Source organism: Lissotriton helveticus, chromosome 6 (genome assembly GCF_964261635.1).
Source record: "Lissotriton helveticus chromosome 6, aLisHel1.1, whole genome shotgun sequence".
Classification (NCBI taxonomy): domain Eukaryota; kingdom Metazoa; phylum Chordata; class Amphibia; order Caudata; family Salamandridae; genus Lissotriton; species Lissotriton helveticus.
The window spans coordinates 1,489,505,461-1,489,524,652 of record NC_136067.1 but is presented as its reverse complement, the minus strand read 5'-3'; the positions used below and the strand labels follow the sequence as shown (position 1 = coordinate 1,489,524,652).

Sequence of the window (19,192 nt, the reverse complement as noted above, 5' to 3'; positions counted from 1 at the left end):
TTTACCACCAGGTCTTTTTACGGTGGTAAGGGATAGTAAAAGCTTTCCATTCAACCACCCACTCCAAATCATGCAAGCAGTCGTATAGCCAAACCTCCGGCGACCCTTACTCCATAGGGAAGTTGGAGGAGTGTGTTAGTGATAGAGATGAAATAGGCTTCATCGCTGACATACTTAAGATCCGTCCCACAGTAACTCAAACAGGCAGACCTTCAGTTTCGCAAGAAGGTACTCCGAGCCGTTGCTATGGAGTACCCTTTGTGCCAAACTATGAATAAGCCCCTTAGCAACTGGACTACCTCAACGAAGCCTGGATCTAAGCAAGCTTTTGCCATGATATATTAATCAACTTATGTCTGCCAAACATATTAAAGGCACCTAAAGACTTGGTTAATAGTACTGACACCTTCAGAACATAGGCAAAAAAGAGTGTTGGTTCTTTTGTATAGACATCCACTCGAACCATGTCAGGGGATGGTTCTGTAACCTATTTGAGACAGCTTAAGGACCCCTTCCATTTCAGTAGACAGAATGGTCAAACTCTCAGTAGGCAGTCTAGGTCTGGTGGATTATTGTATCTGGTGTAATTTCCCACAATGCCTGGCAGTGAGACAGCCAGGTCTCTCAAGATAATAATTAATGTGTATTCAACCCCGCCACCCTGAAACCCCCATTCCTCCAATTTTAAGAACATGCTAATGTCCTTTTCCCAGACAACTAGGTACAGGCCTCTGAAATAGAAATCCCATTTTTAAAGCAAGGTTTCAAGTACAATTATAATTCCCCAATGTACTCTGATATGATTTTTAGCAGCAACACCCCCCTTGGTAGCCTTACATTCTATTGACATCATAACTAATGGTACTATATCCTGAGGAAACAGAGCTAGAGTAGCAGGACCAATCCTCCTTCGTGATACTGCAAAATTCAGGCAAAGACAAGAATGATTTGAGTCTTTCTGCAAACCTTGGAGTCCTTGCATAAAGTAATGACCTGCGCCTCAACTCTAAATATCTGTTAAATGGTGTCGAGGTCCAACAATTATCCATTTTAATGACATTACGTTTGATGTAACTTCACCTTTTGTAATATCCAATCAACTGGTAACTGCTAAAATAATTTTTAAATATAGACTGCTGTCTAGTACCAGTTCACTGCATTAGCAATGTGTATGTGATAGCCTTGATTTCATGTCTGTAAAATAACGCAAGACAAAATGTTCATATGGTGTATGTGCATATTTTATCTTGGGTTGTAAGATCTGTATAATGTGAAAAGTGGGAGAATCAAAAATGTACTATTAAAGGAGAACAAAATATCTTTCAATAAAGACCTACACTCTCAGTGAATATGACAATGTTATGTTCCTGACATTCATCAAGCATTCTGCAGCCTATTCAAGGATGTTTATCATAATACACAGAGCGCCATGATGGATTCCTATTGATGCTATACTTTTCTGTGAAGGTTCAGTGGTTACTTTGCTTTGTTAAATCCTGATTACTTTCCTATTGGCTTGGCTTTTATTTCATTTAATTGTAACATGCTTTTTAACCACGTTTCAAATGGGTTTGCCCCTCCAACTTAGCTTTCCTTGGTTCTTTATTCCTAAATTGTGACAATTAGATCTTTGTGTGTTATCTCATGTTGCCTTTTCTTGCTGATATTTCAGCTTTTATATTTCTTCATTCTCTGTCTTTCTTTCTATCCTTTTTGTGTTACTCTTGTCTTCAGCTTATTCTGCAAGCTTGGAGTTCTTGTAAGACATAGGATTTCACTCTTTGGTAAGGACAATCTTAACATTACCAGCATGGCCAGCATTCTGTTTTCTTTATCATTCTTTTATTTTTATTTTGTGATCTGCTGCCTTGTTGCATGGATGATGACTGCATGCATTATGTTTTAGAAACCTATATACCTTGTAAGTTAAGTGAACTTTTCAGTTAGAAAGCTTTTGAAGTCAGTCGCTACGTGATTTATGAAGTGTAAGTATTTTGCAGGTTTCAACAACATTTCTGATATACAACAAATGCAAGTGAGGCGCTCTAATGCCCAGTTACGTACCAGTAATTTTCATTTATCCAAGTCCATGTCTTTCTCGTCACAGTCCCTACATATGAGTTTATCTCCATTCATGCAAAACCTAATGACCAAACTTGACTTTCCTTCCCAATCCAAGATGGCCCCCATACTTATAAGTACAAATGCATCACTTTCTGGAAGGACTTCTTGAAATAATCAAGCATAGAAAGAAATCAGTCGACAATGGGGAGTGGTGGTTGGAAACCGGAGTTTGACGAGTAAGACATGGGTTCGGAGTAATAAAAATGGCAGGTACGTAACGGGCATTACCTCCTCATCCATATTCCTATCACAGGCCTTACATATGCGTACATATCCAGTCCAAAACTGATTTCGAACAAACCACACCATGAGTAAGCAAAATGATCCAAAACATTACGCTGCAGGAGAACCCACAGGACTCAAAACAGCAGTGCCATAATCAGATTATACATCTCCACCCAATTGCAGACAGTAGTGGATCATGAACGTGTGCAGCAAAGCCCAAGTGGCAGCAAAGCAACTATCCCGATTTGAAGCCCCTTTAAATGCCACCCAGGAGTCAGAGACACCCCTGATAGACCTCCCAGAAAAAGATGCTGGGACAGGTTGGCCAGCCAAAGAATAATAATGAGAAATGGGTAACGTAATCCAATGGAACAAAGTAAAGAGAGAAGGCATGAGACCCCTCTTCGCCAGACCATAGGAGACAAACAAGGTATCAATTTGAGTAATGAGACAGTGTGCTGCAAATACACAAAAAGAGCATGACGGACATCAATAGGTAGGCAAAACAATATCGTCCAAATGAAATGAGTAACCCAACTTAAGGAGAAATGCAGGACTAGGACAAAGCACCACCTTGTCCGGAATAAAATGTAAGGAATGAAGGGGAGGACAGCAAAGCCCCAATCTCCCCCACCCGTCTCCCGGAATAAATGGCCACCAGAAACACAAACTTGGCTCACAGAAACTCAAAGTCAGTGGACTCCAAAGTATCAAATGGAGTACCTTGCAGAACTAGAGTCAAGTCTCACAGTGGCACTTGGGATTGAAGAGCCCAGTTGAAAACCGTTCCGAAGGGTCTCCAACACTGCCTCAGGATCATTAGAGGAAGAAGACAAACCATTGTCCTGACACCGAATGGAAAAATTCCGCCAATGACCGCCATAAGCCTTAAGGTTGGGCGGCCGACGGAACTGCTGGATCAGTGGAGCAATGTCCAAAGAATACCCTTACGTTAAGGTGTATTGCCTTCCAAGTGCCAACCGGCAATCCAAAACCTGCGAAGCGTGTCCAGAGGAAGAAGTGTCTGACACAGCTGGGATGGATGGGTTGGCAATACCCAAAGGGGCTGGACTGACTGATGAAGAAGGCAAGGGAACCAAGGGCACCTCCTTCAAGCCGGGGCAATTAAAAGAAGCTCTGCCTGGCCCTGGATCATCTTCTGAACCACCCAAGGGAGAAAAGTGATGGGTGGAAAACCGTAAAGGAGACCCTGGGGCCAGGGAGCAGTCACTGCATCCTTTGCCCAAGCATTTGAAGAAGGGGTCAGACTGCAAAACTGAGGAAGCAGGGCATTCCCCTCCATAGTGAACAAATCTAGCCATGGGTGACTGAACTGAAGAAGAATCAACTGAAACATTGCCAGATCCAAACACATAATCCCCGAGGATGGAAACTTCTTACTCAGACCATCGTCAAGCCTATTCTCCCTCCCTGGAAGATAGACTAGTGAGAGAGCCAAGAGAAGGGGTTCCGCCAGAAGATAAATCCTCCTGGGAAGGAGAAACAAAGAGGAGCACTTACCACCCTGCCGGTTCAGATAAAAGCGGACAACCTTTATTGTCCATCTGAACACACACAGCTGTGTGCAACAACAGGGGCTGAAAAAACAAAACTGCCCTTAGAACTGCCATCAGCTTTTTCCAATTGGAAGACTGAATCATCTCAGACCAAGACCGCTTCCCCTGTGCAGTGGATGCCACCAGAGTTACACCCCATCCCATCCCACTGGCATCGGTCATGAGAACCAGCACGGGATTCGAAATTTAGAAAAAGCCCAGTTCAAATGAGCAGGGTCCATCCACCACTGGAGATCCTTGCAGTTCTGAAGAGTCATGGGAACCATAGTCTCATACTTCTTAGACAACAGGATCCAGTACCTCAGAAGATGGTGAACAAGAGGATACCTGAACATTCTTCCCCAGGGGACTAGGACCAACATAGAGGACATCTCTCCCTGACTGGGGAGGCAGGTCCTTGCCGATGCCAAGGGACGAAGAAAGAGAGAGGACGTATGGGAGCGGACACAAACACAATGTTCCTCTGACACAAAGACCTCCCCGAAGTCCATGCTGAAGTGGGCCTGATGAAGAGGAGATCTTGGGATGGCTGGTTCTTGGACCTCTTACAGTTGATCAAGAAGCTCTACTCCTGTGTGATCCTCCCCAGAATGGCCGTTTGGGCATTGGAAAAAGGAAAGGCAATCAGCTAGTCATCCAGATTAGGGAAGAGCTCGACATCCTCAGAATGTAAAATATCCACCAGCTTTGCCACCAAAGCTGGTGGATATTTGGTGAACACTGGTAGTGGCTACCCAAAGTAGGAACGTCTGTTGAGATGGGTGCACCAGGTCATGGAGGTAAGCATCCAAGAGATCGATGGAGGTGAGCAACTCACCATTCGGTAAGAGAGGCAGAATCAACTGGAGAGATACCATCTTGAAAGACACATGAGGAATACATTGATTGGCCCTCTTGAGGTCCAGCACAGGGCAGAACTCTCCCGATGTCTTCTGCACCAGGAAAAGTAGGGATTAATAACTATGGAGAATCTCCCCAGGAGGTACTGGAATGATGGCAGACTTCTGGAGCAGTTACTGAATTCCCTGGAGTAGTGCAGCCAACTTCTCTGGGGAACAAGGAGCAGAAGTCTTGAAAAAATGGCATGGACGAGTGTTGCCAAAATTTTCTCTATATTCTAAATTTACTGTATATTCTGAGGCCATTTGGATGGCCCAGACATCCGCAATGGTCCGAGCCCATATGTCCCGACAGAACTGCAGACGGTCCTCCACTGACCGAAACCTGGAGCAGTCAAGGTTTGGGGGCAGCAGCTGTGGCTGCAAAGTGCTGGTATTTGTTAGCATTTGGGGTGCCCTGGCCTAGACCCCTACTACAAAAGGGCTGGTGCTGAGGAGCCCTGCCCCTAGAAGGAAAAGCCTATTTGTAACCAAAACCTCTAATCCTGCTGACAGGCTGAACAAGAGTAACCATCTTCCTGTTTTCTGTTGGCTTCTTCATCTGCGCCTCAAAATCACTGCCAAAAAAAGCTTGGAACTTGTAAAGGGCAGTTTCAAAAGGACTGCCTTCTGAGCAGAATCCGCTTTCCACACGCGCTTCCGAATGTTGCACCGAGCAGCAATGGCAGCTCTAAAATCCACTGCAGATGCACAGGGATTGTCAAATGTAACGTCGGAAAGAAACTGCACCTGTTGTTCTATTAATACCAAGAGTGGAGAGAAACTCGCACCCTCCTGCACCTTTTATGCAAAGAAATAGAAGACCGTAATAAGGGATTGATGGCATAAGTGGAGTAGGCATTAGCACAGACCACAACGTTTGAAGCCACATATTCCTGCTTCCCTGCCACTTTCACCTTCTTGTCAACATCATCAGATGGAAGAGCATCCTCTGACACCACAGCCCCTTGGGTGGACATCTCAGACATGATGTTATCAGTTTTCACAGAAGCTGGGAATTCCTCCCCATTCTTCTCCAGAGAGTAATGTTTCAACAAGAAGTGAGGGAAGGAAATCTTTTCAACATCCTTCCATTCATTTGTAAGTCCACAACAAATGGAAACGTGCAAGTGCAAACATTCAGGTTCAGCCTGTTGATACTGCGAGAAGAAGTCAAGTCATAATTGTGAGTGTGTTGTATTTTTGTATACTTTGATGGTATGTTTTACCGAATAAAGTGTTTACGACTTGCACAAGTCATCATCATCAGTCGGTGCCTGATCTGAAACAGCAAAGCTCAAATTGTCCCGAACATGCTGCATGATTTCAACCAAATCTGTGCCCTGCACAAAACGGCCCTTCAGGTCATCCCCCACCAAAAAAGGATCCATTCTAAGCACTTTTGCAGGAAGAGGATCCCCCCCTCCCGGGCATGAAACACAGCTTCCACTGCAGTTGTAATAATGGCTTGGAGAGCTGGGGTAACTGATGACCCGCAGAAGGCCCAGTCACCTCTGAATCGCTTATGACTATACCATCAAGCAGTCAGTCAGCAAACAGAAATGGCAAAAATGACCTCAGATAACACCTTCAAACACTATCGATCCACAAGGAAAATTAAAACGGTAACCAGACCGGCATAGGGAAAAACTTCCTGAGAAAGCCTGTTGGAAACAATGACAATGCTATCTTCACCGCACACTCCCTGCCCAGGACAGGCAGAAGATGCATGATGCACCGCCTAAGCAAAGCGGTGGCACCATTTTGAATCAGGCAGACGCCAGCATCTGCTGATCTCGTTAACATTGCACGGGACTGCTGAACAAGTGGCCTCGGAGCACTCAATGCTGCAAATTTAAATAAGGGAAAATTATTTAAAAAAAATAAAAATGTGTTTAATATCCCCGAGTCTGTCATTGGCTGCCCTGCAGGCCACAGATGCCCCCTGTGGTCGTGTACGCCAACCATATGAGCGTGACCGCAAGAAAGCAAAATCAAACCGCTACAGCAGGTCTGTAACAATACAAGAAACATAGAAAAACATACCCGTAGCCAATATGGTAATCAGCAGCAGAAAAAAGAAAGAGGAAGTCGTTACTAGGAAATGATGTATTCATAAGTTTGGGGGCCATCTTGGATTGGGAAGGAAAATTCAAGTTTGGTAATCAGGTTCTGCATGAATCGAGATAAATAAATATGTAGGGACTGTGAGAGGAAGATGGACCAGGAGGTACTGAGCATTGTAGAGCATTCCAGTTCTAATGTTAGTGAACTTTATTTTACAATCTTGAATCAAGCCCTTTTGCATACCCAGGCCCGATTCATCAAGCCTTTGCATTTTTCTTGTGTTGCACAAGGTGATGCAAGGACAACGCAAAGGCTTTAGTAATATTTACAAAGCCATGCAAGGGATGATTTGCATTGTCTTGTTTGGCTATGTAAAGAAATGTAACGCAACGCAGCTGCTTGCACTGCATTACATTACATTTCAAGATAGAAGGCGTTTCATGGGTGGAGCATAGGTGTGACCATTCAGCCACCACGGATTTTGCCGCATTCCAATATTTACTATAGCTGGTAAACATGGGAAAGTGTCAAAATGCTATGCATTTCCCAGTCCGCCATAACGAGGAGAAATACTTTTATTTCTCCTTGTTATTTCCCCTTTGCACATGTGCTGCATCTTGCAGCACACATAGAAAAAGGAATATGAATCTAAGGATTGTTTGTGCGCAGAAAGGTGTCCCTGCCTGCACAGAAACAATTCTGCCTGTAATGCAGGCACCCTTGCCAAGGGTTCCAGTGTTGGTGATAGGCTGTACACAGTGCGCAAGGAGGGAGTTGAAATGCTCCATATTGTAGCATCCAGCTACAATAACTACAGACACGTGGGGTTACATTAACTGGAGCTTTATTACACGCACGTCTTGCTCCTACCCTGTCCCTACTCTAACTGCCCCTTCCTATCCTGTCCCCTCCTCTTCCCCTCTGCCCACCTAGCTCCGCCCACCCCAGCTACTGGACTGCTAACTTCATTACATCTCCCCCTTTCTTAATAAAGTAACAAATGAAAGAAATAGAGATTAGTCCATCTCTGTAATCAGTCTCTTGGGAGGCCGCACTTGACGGCGGGGTCTCGCCGGTATGGACACGACATCTTCAGGTGAGGGCTCTTCGGTAGGTGAGGGTCCGATGTCGGGTGCAACAGTCTCAGGGCTGTCCCTGCACACAGGTGTGGGGACCATGGGTGCACTTGCATGGACTTCAGGAGAGCACTTCTTAAAGTGAGAGGCGTTGCGGGTGACCCTTCGTGTCTCTGATTCTGCTGTCACCATGGTGCCCTTTTGTTGAGTGATCGTCAGGGGCTCATCTTTGAAACGACAATCAGTCTTTTGGCGTTGTTCCTGCTTAACAACGACTCTGTCGCCTTCTTTCAGGGAAGGGGACCGGGCCCTTCGCTTGCGGTCCGCATACTCTTTCATCTTGTCCTTGCGGTGCCGATCTGTGATGGCCATGTCTCTGTGTTGTTGATCCGACGGAGATCTTTTCAGGGCTCCGTCCCATGTGGGGATCCGATTCCTCATTGTCCTCCCAAGCATGAGAGTCGCAGGGCATTGGCCCGTCGTAGAGTGAGGAGTGGTCCTGTAGGCACTAAGGACCTCGTTCAGTGCTGACTGAAGATCTTTCTTTTCGGCCGTGGCTTGCTGGAATGTTCTCTTAATGGTGGACATGAATCTTTCCACAGTGCCGTTGGCCTGAGGCCAGAGTGGCGTGACTTTGCGATGTTGGAAGTCCATGTGTCTCGCGAAGTCGCTGAACTCATGACTATTGAATGGGGGCCCATTGTCCGTCTTGATGACTCTGGGGACGCCCCACGTAGCGAAAGCTTCCTCAAGCACCTTGAGGGTGCAGGCGGCACTGGTGGATGATATGAACTGGGCCACGGGGAACCTGGAGTATTCGTCCAGGATGACGACTACATACTTCCCGGACTGCAAGGGGCCATAAAAGTCCATGGCAACTTCTTGCCATACCCCATCCGGCAACGGGGTCATCTGTAGAGGAGCAGGTGGATTGCTGTGGCTGGTCAGTTGACATGGGTGGCAGTCTTTCAATGTGTCCTCGACCATCTGGTCAAGGGCTGGGAACCAGACACGTTCTCTCAGTGCTCTTTTGGTGGAGACGACTCCTCGATGACCTTCGTGGGCCAAATCGATCACTCCTTGTCTCAGTGTCGCTGGTATAACTCGTCTGTGATCTCTGAGGAGGAGGTCGTCACTGGTCACAGAGAGTTCGTCAGAGACATGCCGGAAGGCTTGTAGTTCTTTCCTGACAGCAGGGCTTTCCTCTTCCTCCTGCGGGTGGTATCTCCATCTGTTGGTTCGGGTGCGCTTTATCACTTCTTGTAGGATGCTGTCTTGGTTGGTCGCTTCCCGAATGGCATGCATGGGGATGGCTGGTGGACGAGCATGATTGGTCACAAAGTGAATGTATTCCTCCGCAATGGAGGGTGCAGTCTCTGATGAGTCTCGGGGGTGGCGAGACATATAATCAGCTGGATTCTCATCCTTCCCCGGTTTGTGAATAATCGAGAACGTGTACTCTTGCAGCCACAAGCCCCATCTCTCAATCCTGGGGGGCATCTTGCACTTGGGATTCCCATAGATCGTGACAAGTGCCTGATGGTCAGTTATGAGCGTGAAGTGTTTCCCGAATATGAAGATGTGGAAGTGTTCGCACGCCCACACGACAGCCAGGCTCCCCTTCTCCGGTTGGGAATATCGTTTCTCAGGGTCCGTTAGGCTCCGACTGGCATAAGCGATGATCCTCCTTTGATCCGACTCATGGTCGTACTGTGCCAGGATGGCCCCTAAGCCCACGGGGCTTGCGTCCACGGTGATTTCCGTTTTCCTCTTGGGATTGAAGTAGGAGAGGCACTTGGCTGATTCCACGGCGTGTTTAATGTCTTTGAAGGCACGCTCACACTCCGGAGTCCATACAAATTGCGCGCCAGCTTTCGTGAGGAGCCTCAGAGGGTGACTTACGGTGGCGTAGTCACGAATGTAGCGGGCGCAGTAGCTTGCCATCCCAAGAAAGGAACGCAGGTCGTTGACATCAGCCGGGCTCTTGGTGTTGTTGAGCGTGGCGATTTTGTCCGGGTCTGGTTTCATGCCACTCGCCGAGAAGATGTGCCCGAAAAATTTCAGGGTCGACTGATGAAATTCACATTTTTCCTTGTTGAGGGTCAACCCAGCCTCCATCAGAGCGAGGCAGACCCGATCGAGGGCGGTGTCGTGCTCTTGCGTGTCCGAACCGTAGACCAAGATATCATCGCTGTAATTAAGGGCGTTAGGGATGTGGTGGATGACGAGACGTATGGCCTCCTGGAAGATCTCGGCGGCCGATGAAACGCCAAAACTGAGCCGTTTGTAGCGGAATAGGCCAAGATGGGTGGCAAACGTCGTGATGGAGCGAGAACTGTCATCCAGCTCGAGCTGATGGTAGCCCTTGTTCAGGTCCAGTTTAGAGAACACGGTTGCCCCATTGAGCGCCGTGATCATGTCACTCAGGAGGGGGCCTGGGTGTCTCTCCCTCTGGATGGCCGTGTTCGGTAGACGCATGTCCACACAGAGACGGACTTTGTTTTGAGACCCTTTCTTGGGGACGATGACCACCGGGGACACCCAGGGAGTGGGGCCCGCAGTGCGCTCAATGATGTCGGCGTCCAGAAGTTCTTGCAGTTCACATTCAACCGCGGATTGCAGGTGAAACGGCACTCTACGCGGGTGTTGAGCCACCGGTTGGATTTGCTCGTTGATATGCAGGTGGATTTGGCGGCCTTTCAGTTTTCCCAAACCTCGGAAGAGGGAAGGGAATTTTCCGGCGCAGTCCGAAATGTCATGGACGTTGAAGAGGATGTGTACCAGCTGAAGACGCTCAGCCGTGGGGAGACTCAGCAGACAGTCGGCCTCCGGTCCTTTAATGACGTGGATAACTGCTGGGATGGAGAGTTTGCCATGTGTGAGGGTGGTGTCAAACTTGCCCAAGCATTGGAGAGGTTTCTTCGCCATCCAGGTGTAGACGCGGACGGGCGCGAAATGCAAACGTGGTTTGGGGTCCATTCGGTCATGTTCGGCAACCGATATGTAATTGAGTGATGCTCCGCTGTCCATCATGAACTTGGCGGCGTGGTGGCCCACTTTGATGTTGAGACGTGGATAGCGTTTGAACTGATCATGGTCAGCAAAGTTGACATATTCGGTGGTGAATGACGACCGCCTGGAGGAGGACGATCTTGAGTCTCTTGACGGAGAACGACGGTCCCACCTGGAGCGTCGAGAGTCGTGGCTGGAGTGTGAGGACGTGGGAGATCGAGGAGGCTCTTCTTGAACCGCTCTGATGTGATGACGCTTGGCCTCCGATCGTGAGGGTCGCTGTGACCCATCGTGTCTGTCACTGTCGTTGCGTTTTTCTTTGTGGTAGTCCCCACACATGGCCTCAAAGTGGTTGGACCGTCCACATTTTCTGCATCGTTGGCCCATGGCAGGGCAGGAGTCGATGTGAGGGTAGTCGTATCCACACCTGAAACATCGTCTCGTGCGTTCAGGACGGCGATCTCTCCTTTCAGATACTTTCCTCCTGTAGTCCGGGCGTCGCCTGGGCGAGTACTTGGAGCGCCGTGATCTGTCTCGCGGGTGACGTCTTCCGCTGTCACGCCGATCCTGTCGCCCTTGCCGTCGTTCAGTGACACGGTTGGCGTGTTCACGGCTGGTACCGGGTCCGGTTTCAATTTCCGCGGCGTTTTCTTCAGCCTGGTCGTACAGTCGGGAGTTCTCTTCGATTTCTGCTAGTTCCTGTGGTTTTCTTAGTAACCGCCGTCTCAGCGATTCCGAGTGACACCCAGTGATTATTTGAGATTTGATGGCGGCATCCGGCGAGAAGTTAGTGAAGTCACAATGGTGGGACTGTCGTCGCAGTCGATGTATGAAGGAGCTCAGTGGTTCTTCCTTACCCTGGCGCTGCTGGTGAAATTTGTGTCTCTCATAGTCGACGTTTCTCTTGTGAAGAAAACGGTTATTTAGAACGTCTCTCACTTTGGTATAGGTGTCGCCATCTGCGGCCGGGATCTCTCGTACGATCTTGCCTAGCTCGCGCCCTCCTAGATTGCGAAGGGCTATTATCTTGTCTTTGTCTGGTTCTATTTTGGACCCCTCAATGTAGTCCTCAAAGTCCTCTAGCCATTCTTGCCATTTCAGGCCCATGCTGCTTCCCGTTGTGATTGACAGTGGCTCCGGGGCTCGCAGGTGGGTGCCTCCCTTGACTTCTGTTTGCGCGGGAGGGTTAGACATCCTGGCGATGAGTCTTAGGGCCGGTGTCTGCTCCTGGCTTCAGTGACTGGCGCGCGTTTTCCAGAGGGTCGTCCCTTCGTAATTACCAATGCTTGTTTGTTTCTTGCTGATGCTTGTCCTTGCCGGCACCAATGCTTGTTATTTTCCTGTTAACAATGTTCGTTTGCTTTGTTCTTGCCAAGGCTTGTTCACTTTCTGGCTGTTGCCTGACTCCAAAATGGCCGCCTATGAATTACACAGGGTATGTCCTTGAAATTTGCCTGACTCAAAGATGGCCGCCGTCACTGCAGTCATACACGAGGCTCTCTCCTGATTCATGCACTGCTATCTCACTCTGGACTCACCGGCCGGCGTCCTCGGGGGCAGCATGCATCAGGGCTCACTTTCCAGCAACCACCACTGCTACCAGGTGAGGTTGGGGTGGGCTCCCGCCTTACTTTCTACGTTCCCGCTCTTCCTCTCCGCTGGCATGCCAAACCTCACGCATCGGGCGTGAGGTTTTCCGACGTCCGGGGCTCCGTTTTCAGCGCCTTCAGCTGCGCTCGTTACTGGGCTCTCGGGGACGGCGTCCACGACGTCGGGGGATCCTGGGCTCACTCCAAGGTGCCAGACAGGGTCGGAGTGGGCTCCCGACTCCTGTATGTCTGGGGCTCTAAGTTGCACGCATCCAGCGTGACGCGCGTTTCCAGCGCGAAACAGTTCACTTCCCGAGCGTTTCAGCGCTCGATCGACTGGTTCCCTCTGGGCTCTCACAGACGCTGGGGAAAGCAGGGTCACCTGCTGCTGACCTTTTCTTCCGGCAGCAGCACCACCAGGCAGCAGATTCTTGGCTCACTGCTGCAGGGGACAGGGCACTTCGAGTGGGTTCTGATTATGCCAATCCCACCCTCGTCGCCAGCTGTAGCATCCAGCTACAATAACTACAGACACGTGGGGTTACATTAACTGGAGCTTTATTACACGCACGTCTTGCTCCTACCCTGTCCCTACTCTAACTGCCCCTTCCTATCCTGTCCCCTCCTCTTCCCCTCTGCCCACCTAGCTCCGCCCACCCCAGCTACTGGACTGCTAACTTCATTACACATATCTTTCTACATGTGGAGCATTTATGCTCTCTCCCTTTCAGGCAGTGCATCAACTTTGCTTGCTGCCCTGTGTTCCATGAAAGATTAGTAAATATGCCCCCTAGTATCAGAATCTGCACACTGCTTTGAACAACAAAGGATTCACAATTCCTTCACAGTGCAATGCAGCGGTGCACATCGAGGCTTATTCTGCCAGCTTCATTGACATTAATGGAGGTAAAGTTGCTTCTGTCACTCGTGCTGATTAGAAAATAATGGGAGGAAGCCCTGCATGGGACAGCAGATTCTACCTCAGTACAACGTTGCCAGCTTTGCCTCCACCCTCCTTTAATGGGTTATTGGTTGCAAGGCAACTAAAAGTGGCAGCTTACACTACCATCTGCCCTCTACAGTCTGTAAACACTTCGGCCCAGATTCTGAAAACTGTCACAGAGCACAGTGCAGTCCCCAAAGAGGTTGCACTGCATTCCAAGACAGGGAGAGAGCAGGAGAGCACCATATTTACAGAGATATGGCTCTCTCCTCACCTCTCCCTAGCACCAGCACTGATTTCTGCTCCCGTACGCAAGGCACACTCCTTAGTGCGATAGTGCGAGGGTGCCTGCCTGAGTCTAGCATAGGTTTTTTACATGAATTGTACTCTTCCTGTCCAAAATACCTTGTCTAGACACACTTAAAACGTTTTCTACTGTGTATGTGTGCTGCACAGTGCAGCATGCATGAAATGTCAGAAAATAAAGGAGAAATTAAAACATTAAAAACATAAAAAAAATTAAAACATTTCTCCATTTAACACCTGCATTCATTTTTGGCGCTAAACCCGGTCTACTAATGTTAGTAGATAGGATTTAGCATCAAAAAGCATGGGGGGTTGCATGGGAACTCCCATATACCACCCATGTAATGCCCCTTGATGCAAAATAATGCAAAGCAGCCTTTTGCGCTGCTTTGCGTTACTTTTCGTACATTGGCTAATACCAATTAGCGTAGGTTTGTTAATCCCCAAATAGGTCTAGGGTCAGGTTAGCATTACAAAGGTAATGCTAACCCGATGCCAAACCTTTGTGAATCTGCACCTTCATGTTTTGTGACAGCAGGACCATTTGTAAAGACTGCATAACCCGGAGTCACAAGGAGGGAGAAAAAACGTATTTGATAGGGACTACAAGCCGCAGATTCCTTGACATAGAATTATCCCCAGGCGTGAGACTGGATCCGGAAACTTTTTGCCACAGCATCCCGGCGCCGGGGGCGGAGCAGCATCACGCGACTCCACCCAGACGTCCGCGTATGTGATGTCAGCGAGGTCACATAAGCCCCGACCCAGTGCACCTATGTCAGTTTTTTTTCTTTTCCGCATGCAACGCGGATCCGGTCCTTGCTACGGGTCTGTTTGGGCCCTTTTTTCTTTCCATTGTCTCTTCTTTTGGTGGAACAGTGTGCGAATGCCTTCAGGCTTCAAGACTTGCACGTCATGTGAGCGTCTTATCTCGGTAGCGGACCCTCACCTCATTTGTATGTGGTGTTTAGGGGAGGATCGCGGCACCACAGATTGTGAGGCGTGCCAACAGCTGAAGTCGCGGCTGGAGCGCCGGATGAAACTTCTCTTGGCGAGTCTCTTCAGGTCAGCGTCTTCCCCTCGGTCAGCTTCGGTGGACGGCTTCAGATATGGCCATGGCCGTTGTCCACGCCCTTCTCCGATGTCACCTGAGCGTCGCTCCCCGGTGGGTAAGTGTCGCAGTTTGTCTCCGGGGGCTGGTGTCCGGCCTGCCGGGGGCGTGAGCTCTCTGCGGGTGATGCGACCCCGTGTGTCGTCCTATCCACCGTTTCCCGGTGATGGGGCGACGAGAGTCCAGATGGAGACATATGCGGCAGCTTTGAAGGCCTCGCTGGCGTCTCCTCCTCCTTCCCTTCCTGGGGCGTTAGCGGATCCCTTGCCTTGCGCAGGGTCCTCCGCGGCGCCGCCGGCGGCTTCGGCCCCGGCGCCGACTGGCTTATAACCAGGCTTAGAGCATGTGGCACTGTTGGGGTGTGGTTCCTCAGGGGTCCCTCCTTCAGACCACGGTGTCTCTGCCTCACCGCAAACTCTCACGGGAGTCCCTGTGGTGTCGCGGGAGGTCGCCGGGGCTCGGGTTGCATCACCAAGCCCCTCTCAGTCCTTTGACAAGGTGGTCCTGTGTAAGGCCGAGGTGACGCTGCTACGGCGCTGGCAGCGGCTGGACTGGGCGGTGCCACAGGGGTCAGTGGACCCTCCTCGTCCTGCTCTGGGTCGAGGCAGGTTGGGTGGGCACCCCTCGCCCCTCTCCGGGCCCCTCTCGTCCCTCCCCGCAGGTTACTGTGTCGTCAGAGGGTGAGTCGGAGGTTGAGTCGTCCCTGGCGGCCCCACATGGGATGCCGGGCCTTCTCCGCCACATTCTGGACAGCGGCTTGCGGAGGGCTTTGAGTCACTCCCCAGGCCCTTCTCATTCCTCCCCCGGCGTAGGTCGAGTCGGCGTCATTCCGGTGCCGCCCCTTGGCCAGTTCGGCTCCGGCTCCATTCCGGGCCCCGGAGTGGTGTGACTTGAAGGAGCCCTGTCCGGCAACACCGGCTGGTGTCGAGGTCCTGCCTCAGGAGGCGGACTCTACAGCTCAGCGCAGGGGTCGTGCTGCAGATTCGTCTTCGGACGCTCCTTCTTCTCCAGAGGCTGGCTGCATATTGGTGTTGTCCTTTGCGGAGACTGGTCGCCATGTGGTGTCTTTTTCACCAGTATCGTCGTAGGGCGGCTCCCCGCCATTTCTGGGGCAGAGGTTTTCATCGGGGGAGCGGCAGGTCCCCCATTCTTCGGTTCCCTCTACCATCCAGGTCTGGACTTTGCCCGACCCGCTTGGCTTCGGGGACGGCCGCCTTAGTTTACAGCTCTCACCCACAGAGGAGCTGCTTTCTCCACCGCGGGGCCGTACGGAGGCAGATGTGGCCTTCGCTCACGCGGTGTCACGGCTGTGGGTATTCTGCGCATGGGTGACCCGGTTGCTTCCTCTCCGGTGAACCATCTCTTGGAGGTTCTCCACCAGGGCTCTGGTGGGAGGGAAATCTTGCTTCCCTTTGAAGGTTCGCTCCTTTCTTCCCTGACGGGGTCTTGGAGGCGTCCTGCCTCAGGGGATCCGGTACCTCGACATCTTCTGCACCGGCACCTTCCGGCGCCGTGTGACCCGCCGTGTCTTTCCCTTCTCCCCTCTGCCACCAGTCCACTTTTGCGAACTGCTGTTCCCTCCCTGCCGCCACTGTTGACTCCACCGTCCTGGGAGGGCCGCTGGCTGGACTCTTGGGGGCGCAACATGTATGCTTCGACCAGCGATGCCCTGTGGGCCCTTAACACCTTGTATGTATGGGCTAGGGCCTCCTCCTGTTTGTGGGACTCAGCTGAGTCTCGGGGATCCGCGGCTTCCCAGGAGACTGTTCAGGTGGACTCGCTGCATCATGCGTTGGATGGCCGGGAGCTGGCGGCGTTTATTCTCTGCTCAGCTCTGGACATCTTCTGAGGTGCTGGGCCGGGCCATGGCTTCCTCAGTCGCTCTCTGTTGCCATGCTTGGCTTCGGGATGGCGTGTTCCCCAAAAATATTCGGGAGCGACTCATTGATCCTCTGTTTGATGGTAGCCTGTTGTTCCATGCCCCGGCTGACTCCGCCATCCAAAAGTTTCTGGAAGGGCTCTGCCCCCTCCTCTTTCTCCTGCTTCCCCTCCTCAGTGACTGCTGAGTTGAGCTGGTTTTGGAGCTTCTTGGGACGGTCACTCCTACTGTAGAGTGTGTTTTCTGGCCATTGCGTCCTCCTTGCCGGGACTTGGCTTGTTGGCTGCTGGGTGGCCCTTTGTTCACTGTGTGTGTGTTTTTCTTTTTTTGCTGGAATTGTTGTACAGACTTGGCCCTGAGATTAGGCCTTCTGTTTTTTCCATTTGGGTTGCTTATCAAGCCTTTTGCGGGGGTGTTTCCCTGTGGTCTTTTGTTTTTTCCTTTGCTGTGGAAGTTCTTCCAAAGAGGGTGCCCATGTCTTGGGATTTAATGTACCCTATGTGGTGTAGTGGTAGCTGGTATATAGCTTGCGCTCTGCTGGGGAGTTTTGGTGGCCCTTGGGTGCCTGTTCTCCATGGCATTTCTGTATGTTGTTTTGCTTCTTGGGGTCGTGTGCGCGGCTCCTCGTGCTATTGTGTCCGGCCGTTTCCTCACCTCCCTACTTCTGTTCTGCGGGCTGGGATGCTTCTGTGCTCTCCCTTGTCAGGCTTCGCCCGCCCGGTCTTCCTGGGGCCCTGGGCTGTTTTTCTTGCTTCTGGCGGCTTATGTCGGTTGGCGCTGCTCTGGGCGGCCTGTTGCCTTCCGTCTGGGGTGGACTCTCCTTCTTTCCCCTTGTCTCCTCGGACCCTCTGAGCTCTCCCCCTGGCTTGTTTGGAAGCCTTCTTGCCTTGAAGGAGGGTAGGGTACTTCGGCCTCTCTGGCCTTGCCCTTCGTTCCTCTATCGTGACTGTGAGGGCCTCTTCTTTCTTCTTTCTTCGTTCTTCTTCCTCCATCCCTCTGGGGTCGGTGGTGTTCTGCTTGTGGGGGCTCCTCCTGCCTGGGAGGGACCAGGTTACTTGCCCGGTCTACTGGTCTAGTCCCCTGTGAGAACCTCTGTCCTGTCATGCTGGCTGGGTCCTTTCGCAGACCCTGCTTCCCTGTGGGTATTGCTAGGGTATCTATTCTACGTGAAGGAATCTGCAGCTAGTATTCTCTGTCAGATGTACGAGTTACTTATCTTTGGTAACGATGTATCTGATAGAGATGATTCTAGCCGCAGATTCCTTCGCGGCCTGCCCATCCTCCCCGTTCTGCGAGGACCCTTGGGTTGGTCTTTGATGTTCCCCTCCTGGTGGGGGCTATGTCTCTTGTGAGTGTCTCATGGCTCTTGATGGATGGGCCGTCTTGTTGCTGTTCATTCCTCTTCTTTGGTTCTTCGGAGGATGGGGGTTACAGTGTTCCTGTACACCGCTGCTCTCGCTGCTCCAGGTTGAGGCGATTGGCCTTCCAATCTCTGCCTCCCCTCACTTCCTTCCCTCTGGCTTGCTTTCCTCCCTCTTGCTACTGGGGGTCCTGGCCCCTCTGCTAACCTCTGAGTGGGGGTCAGCTGGTCATGCCTTGCCGTAGTTCCTTGGGGGTGGTTGCGCTCTATGCTGGTGTGGCTTGGCTGTTGGTTGTTCCTGTCTGTTTTGGGACTGGCTCCCCTCCTTGTTTCTGCATAGGGGTTGTAGACCTGCCACATGTGTCATGACCCTTTACGCATGTTCCTTGTACATGGGGGATGGGAGGGTGGTTGTCTATGTACTAGCACGGTGGCTGGTCAGTGTGCTGCTCTGTTCTTCTTCTGTCCCTACCTTTGGACACTGCAGAGTTGCACTGTTCCTTATGGTGTCTTCCTTTTTTCTACTCTGTCGCACACTGTTCCCATGCTCCCACAGTTTGTATGGTGGCTCCGCTGCGTGGTGTGGAAAAGTTCTCCGAAGAAAACTGACGTAGGTGCGCCAGGGCGGGGCTTATGTGACCTTGCTGACATCACGCACGCAGACGTCGCCTGGGCGAAGTCGCGTGATGCCGCCACGCCCCCAGCGCTGGGATGCTCTGGCAAAAAGTTTCTGGATCCAGTTTCACGCCTGGGGGTAATTCTACGTGAAGGAATCTGCAGCTAGAATCGTCTTTACCAGATACATCGTTACTTAAGGTAAGTAACTCGTACTTTGCTACCTTCCATCACTTGTGACTCATCTCAGTGTGTGCATTGAGTTTAATAATGGTAATATTGAACGCATATTGGGGTATTTTAAACTGGCACTTTGCATTCACGAAGTATGCTTTGCTGGGTTTGAAAATACACAATCTAGATGTGTGAATCTGGACACTTACCTTTTGAAAATGAATTTGAGAGTTTTTTAGATTACTTTGAATATTAC

General features: G+C 50.6%; 1 protein-coding gene across 1 annotated transcript in view; it reads left to right on the top strand.

Annotated features, from left to right (window-relative positions):
• Positions 1–19,192, top strand: part of RYR2 (ryanodine receptor 2) — a 3,071,198-nt gene that overhangs the window by 1,790,209 nt on the left and 1,261,797 nt on the right. The window contains exon 59 of the mRNA XM_078648003.1: positions 1,735–1,784. Within this exon, the coding sequence (XP_078504129.1) occupies positions 1,735–1,784 (50 nt within the window). The remainder of the gene's footprint in view (positions 1–1,734; positions 1,785–19,192) is intronic.